Consider the following 19,460-nt stretch of genomic DNA (forward strand, 5'->3'; position numbering starts at 1 on the left):
TGTGTCTTTCTTGAAATTTGTCCTTTTCATCTAAGTTATCTAATTGGCTGGCATGCAGTTGTTCCTATATGGTTCTTTATATATATCACATGCATCTAAAAAAGAACCACAATTATACCCCTAAATAGTTCACAGTGAGGGGTCAACATTTGAAAAGTGAGAGTCTAATTTTTTTTCCCTGCCCATCCTCAACGAGAGTTTGGGAATTGCAAGGACAATTGTTCCATGAATCTGGATGAGGACTAAGGAGTAAATACAGCCTGTGAATTAAGCAAACTCATGGTTCAAGAGGCCCTGAGAAAAGGGGATAACACCTAAGTTAAGGTAAGCCTAGGGAAAAAGTCAACAATATGCTCAGCAGTCTGAATTCATACAAGCAATGCAAACTGAACAAGCTAAGGAGGGAGGGAAATGCCAGGGCTGACCTGAGAGGATGAAGAGGCAGCCACTTTGAGAAACGCTGCCCCTTTGAAAACGCAACAACCATTTTCGGAATAATAACTATCTAGTCACCCCCACCTCTGTGTTTTCTGGGGCCTCAGAAGCAGCAGCCTGAGGTCTTGTCTTTCAACCATTTTTCCCATTCGTGATGAGTGAAGAGGGGCTCCCTGTTTATTCAAACATTGCTCCCCTTTCCCTCATGGAGAGGTTCTGAAAAGCCATCTCGCACCCGTCCTCGTAGGAACAGGCAGAGATGGGGGTGAAGCTCAGAGCGGAGGAATCAGGAATGAGTCAGCCGCTGTTCCCGTCTCCCAGCCTTCGCGTGGCCCGCCTCCCTCCCATTCCCTTCCTGTCCTCCGTCCCCCGGACACGGGGAAGGTCCTCGCCGCCGAGATGGGGGTGCTCCACCAGCCCATTTTCCTCAAGGGTGGTCAAGTCCCAAGTTCAAAACTTAAAACAATTAAGAAGTTCTAAAGAGACACCACCTTCCAATTACTTGCAAATGATTTAATTCTACTTCTTCTTGTAGCTTACTCAGCTCAAAACAAGTTTTTAACAAAAGGATCAAGGAATTGCTGAGGAAAAGAAAAAAGGGTTAACTCTGGCTTACTAACAGCTTTGTCGCTGATGGCTGTATAATGCTGGGGTTCTTGTAATAAATGGAATGAAAATCCTAAAGACCAATAGTGATGGCTGAGAACGGCAGCCAAGCACTAGGTGAGAGCATTTTCCTACACCAGTGCTTGAATATTTGCTGAAGTTATGAAAAGTAATGAGGTATCTCTATTAAACCAGTAAATGAGACTTGTTCACCTGGTTCTCTTTTAGGGGAAAAATCGACCTTTGAACTTCTATTCATTGTTAAATTTCCCTGAAGTTTCCCTCCCATCGCCTAGCCTACAAATGAACACATGTCAACTCCCTTACTTCTCTCCTGAGTAGACACGGGCTTTCCGGGTGAGGGTGTAGGTTTTTGTGTTTGCTCCTTTCCGGAGGGGATCGTCCAGTGGTGACTGGCATGGCGGGTCCTCCAGGGGGTTCCAGTAGCTCTGCTCACACATGCCCCGCAGCAGGATCTCCGCCAACTGCCTGGCTATTGTCTGGGAACACAAAGGAGCAAAGGCACAGCCATGAATCTATTTTGTATCATTCATTCATTCGCTCATTTAATAGATATTTTTCAGGCATCACCTTGTGCTAGGCACTATCCCAAGACTCACAATGAAAAAATTTTACTCCTATGATGAAAATTATATCAGTTGATGACAAAAAAGAAAAGGAAATATGATATAATAAGATATTTGAAATACTTAAAAAAATAAGTTTATGCCCTCCAAATGCCGCCCCGCCTCTGCCACAGTCTGGAATGCTAAACATGTTTTATACCTGAAACAATGGAAACTTTTAGTTAAGCTCTTTTCCAAAAGCTCTTATAAATAATAGGTGAACTGCAAGTATTTTCAGCACCTCCTGACTGATGCCTACTAAAGCCCGAATTTGGCAGAAAGCCAGTATTCAAGCTGGATGATGTAAACCCTGAAAAAGTCTCTTCATTGATGATAAGCTGACGTTCAGTGCAGATTTTTAGAATGTCTTCCTTCTTAGGAGTGCCAAGGGCCAGTCCCACATGGCCCCGCCCTGTGACTCAGGACCTAAGGCCCTGTTCCTCCTGCATCCTGGGCTTCCAGCCCAAAGGCTCCTCCTGGCCTTGTGCAAAGTGGAGAGGTGGGAAGTGGGGATCATGGCTGCTGATCAAGACTTTTTCCAAAGCTGGGTAGGTATCTCCCTTCTTACTGCGAAAACCCAGAAACATCTGGATGTTGTCCTCCTAAGTCAGATGCAGACGACTACACTTTTCCAAACTCTATAGCTGCCTAGCATAGGGGGAGGGAGGTGTGCCAACTACTAAGAAGTATTTTGTTGACTGATGCATATCAGTTAACTTATCTCACAATCTTCCAGTGACAAAGAAGAGAAGTGAGAAAAAAGTCCCTCTGAAAACAGAAACACTGCACCTCAAGGTGGTCCAGGCTACCTCATGATCAGCCAGAGGCGGCCAATAAAACTTCAGCCAGCAGGTTTTTCCACAAAGCTTTAGCATTCTCTGCAAGATGCAGACAAAGGATGCTGATCATCCCTGAGAATGAACCTTTTTAAATAAATATGTTCCAGACGATAACTGTGCGAGGCTTTCATCCGTGTGAAAGCTCTTAAAACACCACAAGGAAACCTAAATGCAACCAAATCACTAGCTTAGTGGTTTCTGATAACCACTGGGTAAAGGCAAATTTTCTTGATTATTCCCAGGTAGGACCCACTGGCTTTAAATGTCTATAAAAATGGGAAATTAAATGCACTCCTATCATCCCCAACTGAGCCATCAGTAAAGATCTCATAAGAACACAATTTTCAGTACCTAAACAGTTCCTGAACTGTTTTCTTAAACCTTCCATTATAGTTTTATTTTGATCTCATTGCAGTCATATAAGCTAATGACTTCTGCTGGAAGCATTACCTGGCAAAAAATAACCTCCACTCACTGTAGCTGAGAAAAAAAATGTTAAAGGAGAAAAATGCACAAGCAACTTCTTTTTCTGTATCTATTTGCCGTGGAGGGATTCTAAGGTTGTAAAAGTCTCTGCCCTAAAAACTGTTTGCTCGTCCACTGCTGGACAGCTCATGCTAGACCTCATTTTCCCCCAGGGTATTAACCTACCTGAGAGACATTCCAAATGAGGTTTTGATGTGATTGCATATTTTAAAGGCATCACCTCATCATGCGTTACTGATTAGGAAGGATGTTGGTTGTGTTCACTGAAAGCTTAAGTGAAGCTCAGAAAAGGAGATTAACTATGAGAAATTATGAGCAAGATCACCAATATTTATCATACCTTTAACGTTTTATACTCAGGTTATATTTAGCTTGCAGTTTAAATGCCCAAAAATTGTTAGTAACTATCAAATAAATTTAGAATTAAAGGAAGGGAAGGAAGGAAGCTGGCTTGAAAAAAGACTTCTAATTTGGCCATTAAATACACTTCTTTGTATATGTTTTAAAATTGTGATAAAATTCACATAACATAAAATTTATCATTTTAACCGTTTCAAAGTGTATAATCCGATGGCATTTAGGACATTCATAATATTGTACAACCATGACCACTATCTAGTTCCAGAGCATTCTTTACCCTAAAAGGAAACCTTACACCCTTTAAAATGCCACTCTCCGTTCCCCTCCTTCCAGACCCTGGGAACAACTAATCTGCTTTCTGTTTCTGTAGATTTGCCTATTCTGGACATTTCATTCAAATAGAATCATATAATGTGTGGTCTTTTTGTGTCTGGCTACTTTCACTTAGCGTACGTTTTCAAGGTTTGTGCACATTGTCGCATGAATCAGTATGTCATCCCTTTTTGTAGCTGAATGATATTCCACTGTATGGATATACCACATTTTGTTTATGCAGGATAGACATTTGGATTGTTTCCATCTTTTGGCTACTGTAAATAGTGCTGCTATGAACATATACAAGTTTTTGTTTGAATGCCTGCTTTCAATTCTTTGGAGTATTTATCTAGCAATGGGGTTGCTGTAAAAGTACCTTGTCCTTCTCTGCTATGGTCTCCACCAGACAGAGTTCACAAAGCAACTTTTCCATCTCATAAAGGTATCAGAAGTTTGCAATTATCAGCTAATCTAAAAAGAATCATACAGTAATTAAGGCTGATAGAAACATTGCCTTATGAATGGCAGTAGCTGGAGAAGCTTCCTGATGCCCAGTGGAAACCAAGACACCAGTAAAGACGACCCAGGGAGTGCTTCTCAACTTGCGGAGGTGGAGCAAAGAATCACGTGTGTAACTAGAAAATGTAGCTTCTCGGCCCAGCTGGTGCTTCCGAGGTGAGGCTCAGGGATATGCGGTCGTTCAAAGTTCCTCAGATAGTTCTGGTGCACACCTTTGGTTAAGTGCTCAAGGAATTTAGAAACAGTTTAACTTAGGTCACTTGAGGGTCATTAATCAAGACCAAAAGTGTACTTGAGTGGTGATATTGCGTGGTAACATTAACCAGTTAGTTAACAGCTGAAAATGTCCAGGGGCAGCTTTAGTCTACCCAGAATTTCTTTAGAAGCCTCTTCGTTGGACTTCTCAGAAAAAAGAGAAGAAAAAAACAAAACGAGATGAAAGCTCTCTTCCTTCCTAACATATCTCTATTCAGAATCTTACGTCACAGGATTTTATAAGTTAAAAATACATCGATTTGAAAATCATAAACCTTAGACAATAAGGAAGATATTCCCTAATTCTAAAAAATAATGTTGAATAAGCAGCACGCAGATTCCCACGGTGCACTCACACCTTTTAATGGGAAAAACCATTCATTTCCTAAATGAAATAAACATTTTTGGAGAGTCAACAATATGAACAAATGCTTCGTATTTAAGTAATTGTGAAAGATTGGCTTTTTAAATGTGCTTTTAAAACAATTGTAAGAACACTTGCCAATAGAACTAGTTACTTTAATTGTGCTTTCAAATCTTAGAAGAATCTGACCAGTTGAGAGTGCATGGAATGTTGGGAGTAGGTCAATTTAAGAGAAAAAACATTTGGCAACAATTTTTATCTCTATTTTCGCAGGGTTTTTTCTTTTAAAAACCTGTTCAGATCAAGATGTTTTTAAAAATTTTTTTATGTTTATTTATTTTAGTGGGGGAGGTAATTAGGTTTGTTCGTTAGTTTATTAGAGGAGGTACTGGGGATTGAACCCAGGACCTTATGCATGCTAAGCATATGCTCTACCACTTGAGCTATACCCTCCCCCTCAAAATGTTTTGTTTGAACTTCTTAGGGCACCCATAAACCACATCAATATGCAAATAAATATCAAAGACCAAGTGAGTTCTTGGTGGGGTGTGTATGGGGAGTCGCCCAACTCATCTTACCCCCCATAACTCTAGGAATGCTATGGCTTAGCCACCTGGCTCCATGAGTTGTATGTCTACATCCTAAAACTCTGGAAGCACCAGAAACGAAGATACAGCCTCATTTCCCGTGACAGAAATCTCTTAGTCTTGCCCAACAGAGCATCCTCTCACAGCACTGAAAGAGTTCTCAACAATGGGAGGAAAACAGCGTGCATGACGGAAGACCACAGAAACTCAGCCTCACGTGGGGTCGCTGCATCAGCTGTGATGTGGGGCATTTGTTCAGCTTCTGTGAGCACCAGACCTTCCCCCAAACATGCAAAGACTCTGGCTCTGAACAGTAAACTACAGAGGTAGAATGAATGAGCCTCCCAGACAGGAGAGTGAAAGGACTGAAAGGAAAGAGAAAGAACTCAAGTCAACAGAGAGTCAGACTGCTGATCAACCAGTTTATTGAACTAACTTTTCTACTTCTGAGCTTAATAGTCAGTATAGTTAGTCAAATAGCCAGGTACTCCTCAGGATCTAATCTGCTTTGCTTTCTCTGGGTTTGGTATGAACCATCAGCAGACAACCAACGCCTTCACCACACTGGCATCGGGAGGGCTTACGTTCTAACTGCCACACAGGATGTGTTTCTTATGTTTCGAGAGACAGCACTATCAAGCAATTGAAAAAATGCTCAACATCATTAGCCATCAGGGAAATATAAATCAAAATCACCAGGGAAGAGCACTTCATACCCACTAGGATGGCTATCACTAAAATGATGACAACAAGTGCTGTTGAGGATGTGGAAAGATCGGAACTCTCATAATTTCTAGTGGGAATGTAAAATGGTGCAACCAGTTTGGAAAATAGTCTGGCAATTCTTCCAAATGTTAATTAGCAATTACATTTCCAGGTATATTCCCAAGAAAAATGAACACATACATACACGTAAAAACTTGTATAAGAATGTTCATAGCAGCATTATTCCTAATAGCCCAAAGGTGGAGACAATCCAAATGTCTATTGACTGACCACTGAATAAACAAAATGTGGTATATCCATACAATGAGTATATATCATTCAGCTCTGACAAGGAATGAAGGATGGATATACGCTAAAACATGGATGAACCTTGAAAACATGCTAAGTAAAGGACATCAGTCACAAAAAGACAACATACTGTATAATTCCATTTATATGAAATGTCCAAAGTAGGCAAATCCATAGAAATAGGAAGTTAATTAGTGATTGCCAGAGGCTGGGGAAAGGAGAAAATAGGAACTGACCACTAATCAGCATGGAGATGTTTTGGCGGTGATGAGAATGTTCTGAAATTAAATATGAGTGATGGCTGAACAATTCTGTGACTATACTAAAATGCAGTGACTTTAAATGGGTAAATATATGGTGTGTGTGTGTGTGTGTATACTTCATTGAGATATAATTTAAAATGTGTATTTGTATTACACAACATATAACTTACAACACATACGTGTGTGAGAGAGAGAAAACACTTGAAGTGCCTTCAGGCCTCAACCAAGTCATCAGTCACACTTACCATCCGCAGGTTTTGGGTTGTTCTCGTTTCGACTGCTCTGAGGATCTCTCTAAATCTCCCGACTCCTCTTGTCAAGTTCCTGTGTGCACACAGAATTTGACAGCATTTCCATCTGGCGTGTATTAATATTAAATATTTTATACACATGTTTCAATGCATTTTGTCTACATAAAAACTGTTGGCTAGACTTTAAGCAAACAATTATTCTGCACATGTCTGCCCATCTTTGTTCAATGTTGAAAAATCTGACCTACGATTGATGGTCTTTTGTGCTTCCACAATCAAATTTTCTCAAGAAAATAAGTGTCGGAAAATCAGATCTGAGGCGCAAAGGCAAGATATCTTTCAGGAGTATATCTTCCACCTTACTGAGTGGCTCAGTAGTTTTCCAGCTCTGCTGAGCAGTACTGGGCTCTGTCTTTTCACCTAGAAGGTGGGTGGCAAAAGGGGATAGGAGTATCAGTGAGGCACTGTGTGCAGTGTGGTAAAGGCTTCTTGTAACCTGCAATCTTTACAGGCAAGACAAAGAGAAAAGGTATAAAAAATGAGGAGCTCCACCAAGCAAGCGCTCTGCATCTTTGAGAGCATACGTCACTGTCCGGTCAATCCATCAGCATCCCCTGACCCCAGTCAAACACCGACAAAAAGAAGCAGAGGGTCAAAGCCCCTCCTGCAGGGAGCATGTGGGGACCGGAAGCTCCAACTTGCCTAGGATCAGCACATCTCATCTCGTTGCCCTACGTGCCTCACAGAGACACATACAGTGACATGTTTCACTAAGGGACAAATAATGCTTTAGTAAATCCTGGTCCATATACCCAGACCCGGCATGTTGTCTGTCCCCTCTGAAAGCTGAACCCAGCCTGTTCAGCTGGGAGCACTTCCCAGCAGGTCCTTCACATTGAGCTCTGCTACCTCCTATGACATAACCCACTGATATTTATAACCTGCTCATTAGAACACAGCTCATCTTTCCAAAAAGCCACAGAGCAGGTCAGCCGGTGCGAACCTGTCAGCCAGCCTCTGCAGGCGGTGGCAGGTGCTCTAGGGATTTGGCTCTCTTCTTGGATGACATTTTAAATCGCACAAAGGTATTAAATCAAACTGAATGTGGGTTCTGTACGTTACCAGCACTCACCGGGGCTGTTAATTTGTGTCTTATACCTATGTGATATCCCAGGACTCTCATTCACAAGAACAGCCCCAGAACTTTAAGATAACAGTTTACTGGCACAGGGACATAAATACTGCCACACTCCTCTCACCCACACATATCAGATGATATCTGATCAGAAGCTCTACGGTGGCATAAAAAGAGAAGCGTGTGCTCAGGACGCCCAGCAGCACTACAGGAGACGTTAGTGAAAATTAGGTAACAGGCCCTGGGACCTGCAATCTATCCTGCTTTCCCCTTCATTTGTTTTTAAAGGATCTGTGTTCACAGGCAACAGAGTACATTTGCTTTGGACTGAAGCTCGGTTCTCTTAGGTAACATGGGGGGGAAGGAAACAGCTACAGCTAAAAAAGGGATGGGCAGGACACAGTAGCCTAATTTTATTCCAGAATCGCAGATTAAGCTCCTACTATGTATAAGAGGAATGACATTTTGAACTGGATGACATAAGGGTGGGACTGGGACAACATAACTGCAGACGCAGGTTTAAAGGGCTGTTTCACTACAGTGGAAATTAGGCCTTGAGGAGGCAGAATCAAATCCAAATATCCTAACTCAGGGAGGGCTACCACAGAGGACCTGGCCATTCCGAATGTCTGCCATGCCCTCCTTGCAGAGTGCGATAGTTAGCTAGTCACAGAAGCACAGAATTTTCTATCTATGAATGCTCCAGTACATCCTGGTCCTTGTGACACAGAAGAGAAATGGCTTGTTCAGGTTTGCCCCAGTGGAAGAGCAAGCTGGGAGACTTCCACCGTCCCTGTCACCTTCCTGGCAAAAGAAATGTCAGCTCTCAGACCAAAGTGCAGCTCCAGAAGAGAGAGCAAAATGCACATACAAGAGAGCTCAGGTCTGCGCTTTACATCATTAATATGCAAATTAATATATACACATGATACAAATCTGATGCGGTCCAGTCATCCTAGCTAATGAGCTACTCCCCAGGAACTGGTTCAAAATTGGAAAGAAAGTCGGCTGGCCCAGGTGAAGCAGCCCACTGTCCGAGGGTGATGCCTTAGCTGCCCTGTACGAACGAGAAAGGATGGGCAGAGAAATTCACCTCCCTTCAGGGGCGCCGTTTCTCCCGCGCAGGACTGAGGCCCTCTGGTGGCCACTGGAGGAAGGCCCCGTGATTGAAGGGACGCCACGCAGGCTGAGGACAAAACCAGCAACAACTGAGGGCGTCTTCCCAACGAACGACCTTGCCTTTGAGGCGAGTTCAAGTTTCTCTCAGACTGTTTCAAGTTTATTTCTGAGGAGACCTTAGGCTTCAGAATCAAATTCTTCCTCGAGCTGGGAAGAATCCTGCTTGTAATCAAAGGCTGCACAGTAATCACAGGCTGTCTCAGAAGGGCCCAGGCTGCGCTGGTCAAACGAAGGCGGCACTGTCAGGACAACCGTGAGGCTGGCTGTCCGGCCGCAGATCAGTGACAGGAGGGGGAAGAAGGGACTGGAGGTGAGAGACTGCGAACTTTAAATAGCAGAAAAGGAAAAGAAGTATCCTAAACGCAAAAACATGCGATTCTCAGCAATTGCTGTAACATTCATACATTCTTCTAGTCACATAATTTTATTCAAGTAATCACTTCCACGGTTGCCATGACGGCAGAAAAATGTTCTTTAAAGCTAGATGGATTATCACGATAGAAAGGAACAAAAAAAGAAATTAATTTGCAAGAATTACATTCTAAATACTATGAAAGACCCCAACTTGAGGGAAATAAAAGTCACATGATTGCTTTCATGTCTCTAAACTATTCATTTATTCTTAAATTGTTGAGCTCTATTAAATATCTAGAATGAACTGTTGCTTAAAAACTTCACTCCAAAACGAAGGGAGGAGAGCCAAGGAATTTCCCATTTTGAGGGTTTCCACGGACCCTTGGCAATAAGTGGTTTATTCCATTTCGACACCCTTGACTGAGAGAGTGCAGTGATGTCAGAATTCATTACGGCAAACTGTTCTCAAAAGGAATGTTCTTGCCAGCGTTCAGGCAGCCGGCACTGGCCAGCTGTCAGAACTTGGGGTTCATCTCCCATACCTCGCTGCGGCAAGCTCCCTGAGCTGGGTGCACTTTCCTCCACGTGGAACGGTTTCCAACGGCTCAGCTGTCACCAAGGAGAAAGGGCCTGCAAGTCCCTTGAGCACCAGCTGGTTGTTCAGCCTGACAGGCAGGCAAAACCCTGCCAGCACCACTGTCCGTTCCCAGCCCAGCACGGAGAGCTCAGGCCCGTGTCCCTCAGCCTTGCTCTCGTGCAAACCCAGGCAAGCTACTGCTCCGTCTTCAGCAGGAAAGCCCGCCCACGGCTCATGGGTACACATTCTATTTCTCCCTGACCTACTTCCATTTTTTCTTCTCTCCTTTCTTTTCTATCTGGTTTCACCATCCTCCTCCTGAGCCTCCTCCATCAAGGTCTTGTCTGCTGGTCAGTGCAGAAGCATGACTTCCTGGGAACAGCCAGGTAGGGCACTGACTGGCCAGCACTCACCTCCCTCTTGACCTCTTGCTGCCCTGAAAGCAGTACTTTTGAAGGCTGGTCTCTGAAATTTGCTTTCTTATGTACAGACTTACAGCAGCGCCTGGTCTTGTCCTGTTCTGTTCTGTGACTCTGAACCACGCTCTCAGCTATTTAATATGGTCTTTGTATGCCTCTTTGTACTTTCAGACCAAAGGGGAAATGTATATGGGAAGGAACCAGAGCTTCAGAAGCAAACGCAAAATGGAAGACCACGGCTGGGAGGAACTCGGAGACCGGAGAACAAGTGTATCTTGGGATGGCAGCTACTTCAACAGCGAGCTCAATGATACATTTTTGTTTACATTCATTTACATTTTTTACATGCATTTCTTGGGAGAATACAATTCTCCCCTCAGCTTGGCCTTCCAGATCGTCTTCTAACCTCAGAGTCTGGCCCAGGTCACCAATGCTCAATATCAATTGTCATTGTCATGCAAACTCAAAGGTCTGATGTGAATAAAATACTTTTTATACTAGATGTCAAAATCCTGGGGAACAAGGGAAAGGTACCCTGCTGGCATATGTTCAATAATTTTTCTCCTCTGTGGTTGAGAACTTTGTAATTAAAGGCTAATTACAGAACAAGTCAACCAGTAGATCTCTCAGAACTAAGAAATCATTTGGCTTTTTCCATGTGCTTTCTTACCAACTGGTGCTTCTAAAACTCTTAAGTGGCACATAATTTCAATAATTTTGAGCATTATCATGCATCAGGTTCTAGGCTCATCCCTGACGACACACATTGAACAAGGGACACTGTCTGTGCCTCAGGGAGCTCGGAGGACTTCACATTCCCCATAAGAACGTAAGTGCCTTGAGGACCGGGACCTTTGTTTTGCTCACTGACATACCACAGACCCCTCAGACAGAGCCCAGCATCCAGAAAGTGCTCAATAAATATGTGTTGAAGGGATGAAATTCACAACCACCAGGAGCTGAAAGAACCAAGATCAGAAGGGGATGCATTTTTGACCCATTTCTTGACCCTTCTTTCTCACTGCACGTGGACTGGCAGGCCTCACAGCAAGGGCTCCCTTAAATAGCACACGTCTCACATGTCCTGGGCGGTGTTTGTAGCATGGGTGCCCGGGAGCAGTGACACCTGCAGCAAGCAAGGGCCCCAGGCTGCCCAGCCAGACAGCTTCTTAAGAGTTGTGTGGATAATGAGGACTTCAAGACTTTTTAAAAAAACTTCCAGACATTTCAGCGAAACTTTGCTGCCATGTACCTTCCTACATGCTCTCTTTTCTTTCTGAAGAGACCCAAGTCATCCTTCAAGACCCAGGTCGAAGGCCACCCTTGAGAACCTTTTCTGAGCTTCCCCAGGAAGACACGGCACTGCCGCCTGGGACTGCCAACATACCTGCATGTATTTGGAGCACAGACAGCACTCAACACATTGATTTTTGTTTGTATTTATGTCCATCCGCCAGCCAAGCTGTGGTCTCCTAGAGAGCACCGACCCTCTCTGTATCCGCCTCATCCTGTCCCAGCTGCCTCACAGAGCCAACCAGGTAACCAGAGACCCTTATTAAGCTGTGTACCCCAAAAGAAAGAAACGAGTGAAGGCAATCTTACATTCTGAAATCCCTTTCCCCATCTCTTGGCTTTCCCCATCTCAAAGAGGCTAACTGAAGCAGATCCGTCTTACACCAGGAGCTCCACCCCATCAGTGTTGGAGACACTGCAAACACTTAAAATCTAAACAACAGAAATGTACCATGTATCTCCAGGTCAATTTCTCTTCATTCACAGGCTTGGGAATTGCTCCCCCCTTCATTTATACAACCCTTAGTATCATCTACATGGAAAAAGTCTGAAATCAAAACCAGATCTCCAGGTCCGCAAAGTGGGAGAAGAAAAGACAGCCTTCACAGTCCAAAAGGACACTCCTGGCCAGCTGTCAGGGAGCCGCTTTTCCCAGCACACATTCCAGCTTCTTCCTCTCGACACGTTCTTCGTCCCGGATCCACTGACACACATTTGTGAAGACAGATGGCTTGCTGGAGTCAGGGGCCAGGGATCAAACCCACAACCTTGGCCTCATTAGCAAAGGACTCTCTCTGATCAACGGAGCGAGCCAGCTGCAGCCTAGATACAGTGACGAGGCTGTGACAAGCAGGCAAAGCTTCCGGAAGTCTCATTTCAAACCTAATGAGAGTTGTACTGGGCTTAACAACATTTTTCTGACTGCTTCGGCAAGGAAGGCTTCCTCGTGACCAAAGCAGAGTCAACTAGGCATTTTGGTCAGCCAGCCAGGCGGCAGGCGGCAATGTGAGTAAGTGCCGTGTCCCAGGCAGCAGGGACACAAGTCCAGCGAGGCACAGGGAGCCTTGTGGAGCCGGGCCAGGCCACGCAAACAGGCCCTCCCGCACCGCGTGCTAAGGCCTCTGATACAGGACAAACTGCCCCCGGGGCTCGCATGGAAGAACAAGGCATCCACCTACCTGCTCCCTCCCCTCACCCCCACCTCGCGTCTGGGGAAGCACGGGGTGCAGAAAGGCCTGCCCGTCTCCTGCCCTTCCTCCTTTCAACCTTTGGAAATGAGTCAGAGGATATCAATCCTCATTCAAAAAATATATATCGAGAGCCTGCTGTGCAGGAGGAAAGGAGCCCCAGGGATGCGATGGTGGGCCGGCCAGTGAACATGCTGCCTCACGGACCTGTAGCTTAAGGATGCTCGACTTGACCCTTGACCCGAGACACCTCACAGTACCTAACATAGGTACTGCCTCCACAATCTAACAACACTTCCAACAGACAAACCAGAGCTTATCTAACATACGAGGCTCACCCTGCCAAGAATTCACCTGGAAATTCGGGTACTTATCCCTGTCCTCAAACCTAACAGACGAAACAGAACATGGACGCTGAAGCCAGACTGTCTGGGCTCACTAGTCGGTGATCTTGGGCAAGTGCTGTGCCTCAGTTTCCCCATCTGTAAAATGGTGATAACAAATGTACCCACCTCACAGACTGGTTGTGGACATTAAGTGAGTAAATACATGGGCTCAGTGCTTTTTAAGTGTTCACCACTATTACTACTATTATCCTCAAAACTCTGCCATTGCTAGAAGCAGTTTTGGAATTCTGCAATTTACCTTCCAGTTAATGTACAGACATGAAAGTCTGTTTCACTTCTCTGGAATCATTTAATTTTAAATAAAAAAAATACACTTCCTAGTTTGGTTCATTCATTCACTTTGCTATAAATTACTGAAAGCCTACCGTGCATGCAATGACAAAAGACAACAACTGATGTCAGGTGAGGGGAGCGGAAAGCTCTCTCCTGGGGCCCTGCGGTCACTCTCACAGGAAAGGATGGTGACATCACCTCGGAGTGCTGGTGTCTGTGGGGAGGAGCACAGAGGCTCCACCAACGGCCACAGGGGAGGGTCAGAGGCAAATGCAACACAGATGAAGTAGAGGAAATGAGCTGGCAACAGAGTCCTTCTTGTTCTAGCTCAGTTCATACAGCTACCCTCTAAGGTTGTTCCTGATCCATCAATAAGGGCCAGGACAAACTGAAAAATCTGAGCCTGGGTGTTGAGCCACGAGAGATGATTCAGTGGCTCCAACCAGTGGTTTGGGTGGTTGAGCCACTGAAGTTCCAGGAGAGCATGATGCAAAGCCGACAAGGGAAAAGCTCAGCACCAACGTGATTTACTTCCACGGAGGGAATTGTCTGGTCCAGACCCAGCCTGAGCCAGGAGACACGCACATGTAGCATGAGGAGGCAGGAGAGGCTGGGGTCCACGGCCTGCCCCTAAGAAGGGACACAATTCATCACACAAGACCCTGATGAGCACGAGGCCACTTTAATGTTCATTTCAAATGTCAATAGTAGAGTGGAAGAAAGATAATCTAGGAGGTAGAACGGGTCTGCTAACAATCTGACTTCAAACATTCATGAATTCTAAGCAGCAGAGTCACACAGATGAAAGGACTTTGGCCACCCCGTTCTAGTCATTTGGGTAGTTTAGAAGGAGAAAGGCAGCGAGACAGCAAGGGGAGGACGGCCCTTCCAGATGGACCACGACACTTGAGCTGAAGGTTCAGTGCAAAGCAGATAGGGCAGTGTTCACTTCCCTTTCAATGGCAGCGGACAGGAGATCGCATTTCCAAAACAACCTCTGGGGACATTTCAAAAGCCCTGACAAGTGAGAAAAAACTCCACGGACTCAGTTTAAAAAACAAGTGAGAAAAAACTCCATGGGACTCTGCTAAAAAAAAAAAAAAGCCTTTAACTGTCCAGGGGTAACTGGTCTAAATGCCTTCAGGAGCCAAGCAGGCAGCAGACCCTCTGGACACATGGTGGAGGGAAACAGTACAGGGTGCCGGGCCTCCACAGGGAGGGCAAGAGCCGAGTAACCGCCTTTCTCACTGCTTCCTCACCCGGCAAATGGGACTAACACTGGCCCCCGAGGCCTGAGTCAAGTGACTCCTGGACGGCTCCTGGCCCAGCGCTGACAGTCACGCCCAGCCCCCATTCCTGCCCCTCCACCTCCCACCTGCCACCATCTGGCCCTCCACTCCACAGACAAACGTTTACTGGGGAAAAGCCAAAAATAGCCACTAGTATGTTTATGTATCTTCAGTTTGGCAGAAAATAATGCAAAAATCAGAACTGGTTTTTATACATTATGTCAAAAAAATTTTTTCCCCAACTAACCAAGTATTTATTTAGCACCTTCTGTGGTTTTATACACGAAGAAACAAAGCTCAGAGAAATTACATAACGTGCCCGTGATCACCACGCAGCCCACAAACAGAAGAGCTGGTATTTGAACCCAGGCCCAATCTGACTCCAGTGCCCAGAAAAGCTGATGATCACTGTCATGCAGAAGCCTCTGCAAACAGTCTGGAAACTGTGACTAACTTGCATGACACAAAAACAAAAGCACGACACAGGCAGGAGAGGAGCACGGTTGGGAGCGGCGAGGGCCAGACCGAGGCTCTATCTGGGACACACTTGGCTCTGAAGAAAGGATGTGATTCATGGCCCTGCCGGCGGGGGCGGACGGCAGAGGGACAGCAGAGCCTTCCTGCTGCGTGGGCTACCTCCACAGCAGAAGCCGAACTCTGAAATAGGCTGTCAGACCAAGACTAACATCGACAAAACGCTGACGATACGGAAACAGGTCTGTCCACAGTCATTAGGACAAGTGTCTAAATCAAATGCTTCCATCACAGAATGCCTCATTTATGCGGCCCCTCCCAGTCGGGATTCACAGCCAATGGCTCTGACGGTGAGCTCCACTGGACCTTTGCACCATCCACAGGGAAAAAGCTTTGTTAAGCACATGAGCAGGGCAAATGTGATCAGTGGGAAGAATATGTCATTTGCTCAGTGGACAAAGCTATTTTCAAGCCCCTCTAAGCCAAAGAGAAGAGCCGACGTTTGCTAATAGACCGCTGGTGAGATAATTACAAATGAGACCCTCTTTCTCCAAGAAAGCCCCCCTAAGACTTCTGGCTCCTTCAGGACAGAGACGGGGTCCGACGAGTAAGACCAGCTGCACACCTGCTACTCGCAGGGCTGTTGTTGTGAGGATCACAGGAGCAACGTCCCTGCTCAGCGAACGTTAGCCATCTTCACCTTCTTCTGAGGTGACGCGAGCTGGTCCCCTGCCGTCCCCCGCCCACTGTTCCAGATGGTTCTCCACCCAACCAAGTGAGCAGACAGGACTTCGTTACCCTTAGCTGGCAGAGGAGGGAACAGGTCCCAGAGAGGGGTCAGGAGAGGCCTGCCAACTGCACCGAGTGAGCGGCGGAGCCTGGACAAGAACCCTGGCTTCTTGATACCCAGTGCAGGGATCTCCACCATGTCCCCTGCTGGTCTCCTTCTATCCCACTTTGATTGACCCCCACCCCAACTATTTTTAAACTTTTATTTATATAAAATAAAGATACAGAAAGCCACGTAAAACAAACATACTGCTTGGGGAATTATTAAAAGGCAAACCCCCTTGTAATTATCTTTTTATAAGGCAACCCCCCTTGTAATTATCACCTAACTTTTTTTTAAAAAAAAGACCATTGTCACTCACCTCATCCCAATAAACAGGCCCCCTCCCTCCATCCAAAAGTAAATGCCACCTTGACTTTCAGAGTCATCGCTTCATTCCATCTCCTTATGAGTTTATCACTCAAGTATATATCCCCGCACTATAGTTCAGTCTTGCTTGCTTTTTCTTACTTGATGAGTCTTTAAAATCTCTCAATCCACAGGTTTCCTTTCTACCTTTCTTTTCCTTACGATCCATCTGTTAAAGAATCTGAACTGTCTGACCTGTAGAGTTGCCCACCGGCTGGAAAACCACACAGTCATGCAGCTGGGTATATCCCTCTGTCCCTTGTATTGCTTGTGTTTGGAGGCTGGATTTCGAGGCTTGACTGATTCAGGTTCAGCCCCTTGCAAGACTTCGGCGGTGGTGTGGGCTTCGACCAGGAGGCACGTCTGATCTGGCTGTCATTCTTTTTTTGACATTAGCAGCCCTCGATGCTCGATGGTTAGAGACACTAATTTACTGGGAGTTACCAGATGGTGATATTCTAATTCTCTCACTTATTGTCTGGAATCATTTTATAGGGAGGTGTTCCCTTTTATCTAATATTTGGTTTTCCAGTTCATAGAGTAAAGGTAGGATAAATGTTTGATTCTTTCTTTTCATCTACTTCGTTAGATACTGAATTAGAACTCATGAATTTAAACATATTTCATGAGACTACTGCAATTTTTATCCTCCTTGAAACTCAAATTGTCCCATATATGGCCTGAATTTCATGTTAAAAACACAGCCATAGAAATCTTTGATAGTTCTTTTGCTATCTGGCTTGTAAAGATGACACAGGCTCATCTTCTTCATTTCCTGTTCTAGGACTGGAATGAGGTTTCTTTTATTGGAAAATGATACTTCTAGATCACAGTCCAGGCACTGGGGACGTTCACCGCTACTGGGTCAGTCACTAAGCTAGACCACTTCTCCTCTCCTTTCTTCTTTGAAAGACTTATTTAAAGGATCTCCCGTGTGTGTGTGTGTGTGTGTGTGTGTGTCTGTCTCTCTCTCACACATACACATGTATGTGTATACCTATACACATGCACACACAAATACACACAAACACACACACACAGATACCCCATGATATCATATTGAAATTTCCAATTTAGTCATTCAAATGTAGGGCTACAGAGTTTTTCCTTGATCTCTTCTATCGTAAATCTATTTTACTTTCTTCCACACCAAGAATCCTGGTTCTCAAAGACATGGGGGGAAACAGAATTAGAACATTCCATAACTATTAATCTGCTTCACTCTATGGTATACAAAAACATTTCAAAATAGCAATACTAATCATACCACCATTATTATGATTATTGAAAGTCTGAAAACCTTATTTTCTGCATATGTGATCAGCATTCTTCTTTCAGTTTTTAGTCATTGGTTGTACTGTATCTGTTATGAGACATGCAAAGAAATAGGAAAGCATTTTCTATGCTCAAAAAAAAAAGAATAGTTAATATAAACTCACTCTTAATGGGCTCACATATTGAATTTAAAAGACAAAGACTTAAAAGAAGTTATTTGAAGAGTGACCAAAGAATTAATAGAAACTATGTCTAAAGATTAAAAGAAAATAAGATGACAATGACTTACCAAGTGTGGAATCTCAACAGAGAAACAGAAACTATAAAAATTAACCAAATGGCAATTTTAAAGTTAAAAAGTATAACTAAAATGAAAAATTCCCTAAATGGTCTCAACAGCTTTGAGATGGCAGAAAAATTACCAACCTTAAAGATAAATGAATAAAAATCATCCAATCCAAAGAAAAAAGAGGAAAAAAGCTAAAGAAAAATGATAAAACTGCTGGAAAACAAAGAAAAAAAATCCTGACAGTAACAAGTGAAAAATAATTAATCACGGAGAAGGGAACAACACTAAAATTAAGAGTGACTTCTTACCAGATGTAATGGAAGATACACTCAAAGTGATAAAATAAAAAAAAAAACTATCATGAAGAATTCTATATAAAGCTATCATTCAAAAATGAAGATAAAATAAAGATATTCCCAGATAAACAAAAAGTGGGAGAATTCATACCCAGCAGACATGCCCGATATAAAATTTTAAAGAAAGTCCTTAAAACTACAAGGAAATGACCACAGAGGGTAATCTGAACCCACAGGAATAATTTAGAAAGAGAATTAGCAATGCAAACATGTGGGTAAACATAAAATATTATATAAATGTATTTTAAAATCTTTTCTTTTAATTTCTATGAAAAATAAGATTGTTTGAGGGAATAATTATTATAACACATTGCTGTGTTTATAACATACAGAGACATTAACAGCAAAAGAAGGGGGGAAGTGAAGCTATCTTAGAGCCAAGTTATATATTCTACTGAAATTAAGTCAGTGTTAACTTGAAATAGATTAAGATGTATTTTGTAATTCATAGAGAAATCACCATAAAACTTTTTTAAAACTACAGGTGAAAAATCAACCAAGGAATTAAAATGTAACACTAACAGGTATTTGTTTAACCCAAAAAGAGGGTAACAGGGAGGAACAAGAATCAAAAAAGACAGAAGACACATAGGTAACAAAGAACAAAACGGCAGATGTAAATCTCACCACATCTCTAGTCAAACTACATGTGAATGAATTAAACATTCCAATCAATACATTTTTAATACTGGATGAAGAAGCGAGATCCAACTATCCGCTATCTATAAGAGACACACAAGAGAAGTGCTTTAATTCAAAGACACAAATAGTTTGAAAGTAAAAGGATGAAAAAGATATACTATGTAAACAGTAACCACAAGATGGCTGGAGTGCT

General features: G+C 43.7%; 1 protein-coding gene and 1 long non-coding RNA gene across 4 annotated transcripts in view; one reads left to right on the plus strand and one right to left on the minus strand.

The window, feature by feature from the left end:
• The window catches only part of TTC7B (tetratricopeptide repeat domain 7B), a 222,342-nt gene that overhangs the window by 124,191 nt on the left and 78,691 nt on the right, over positions 1 to 19,460 (minus strand). For all 3 annotated transcript variants that reach the window (XM_072963592.1, XM_072963591.1, XM_072963593.1), the window contains 2 exons: positions 6,915 to 6,993; positions 1,369 to 1,541 (listed from right to left, as the gene is read on the minus strand). In XM_072963592.1, the coding sequence (XP_072819693.1) occupies positions 1,369 to 1,541; positions 6,915 to 6,993 (252 nt within the window). The remainder of the gene's footprint in view (positions 1 to 1,368; positions 1,542 to 6,914; positions 6,994 to 19,460) is intronic.
• On the plus strand, positions 10,071 to 11,086 carry LOC140697179 (uncharacterized). The gene is made up of 2 exons (XR_012074026.1): positions 10,071 to 10,403; positions 10,756 to 11,086. It is a non-coding gene; the product is annotated as an uncharacterized lncRNA (long non-coding RNA).

The sequence above is a fragment of the Vicugna pacos genome, chromosome 6 (genome assembly GCF_048564905.1).
Source record: "Vicugna pacos chromosome 6, VicPac4, whole genome shotgun sequence".
NCBI lineage: Eukaryota > Metazoa > Chordata > Mammalia > Artiodactyla > Camelidae > Vicugna > Vicugna pacos.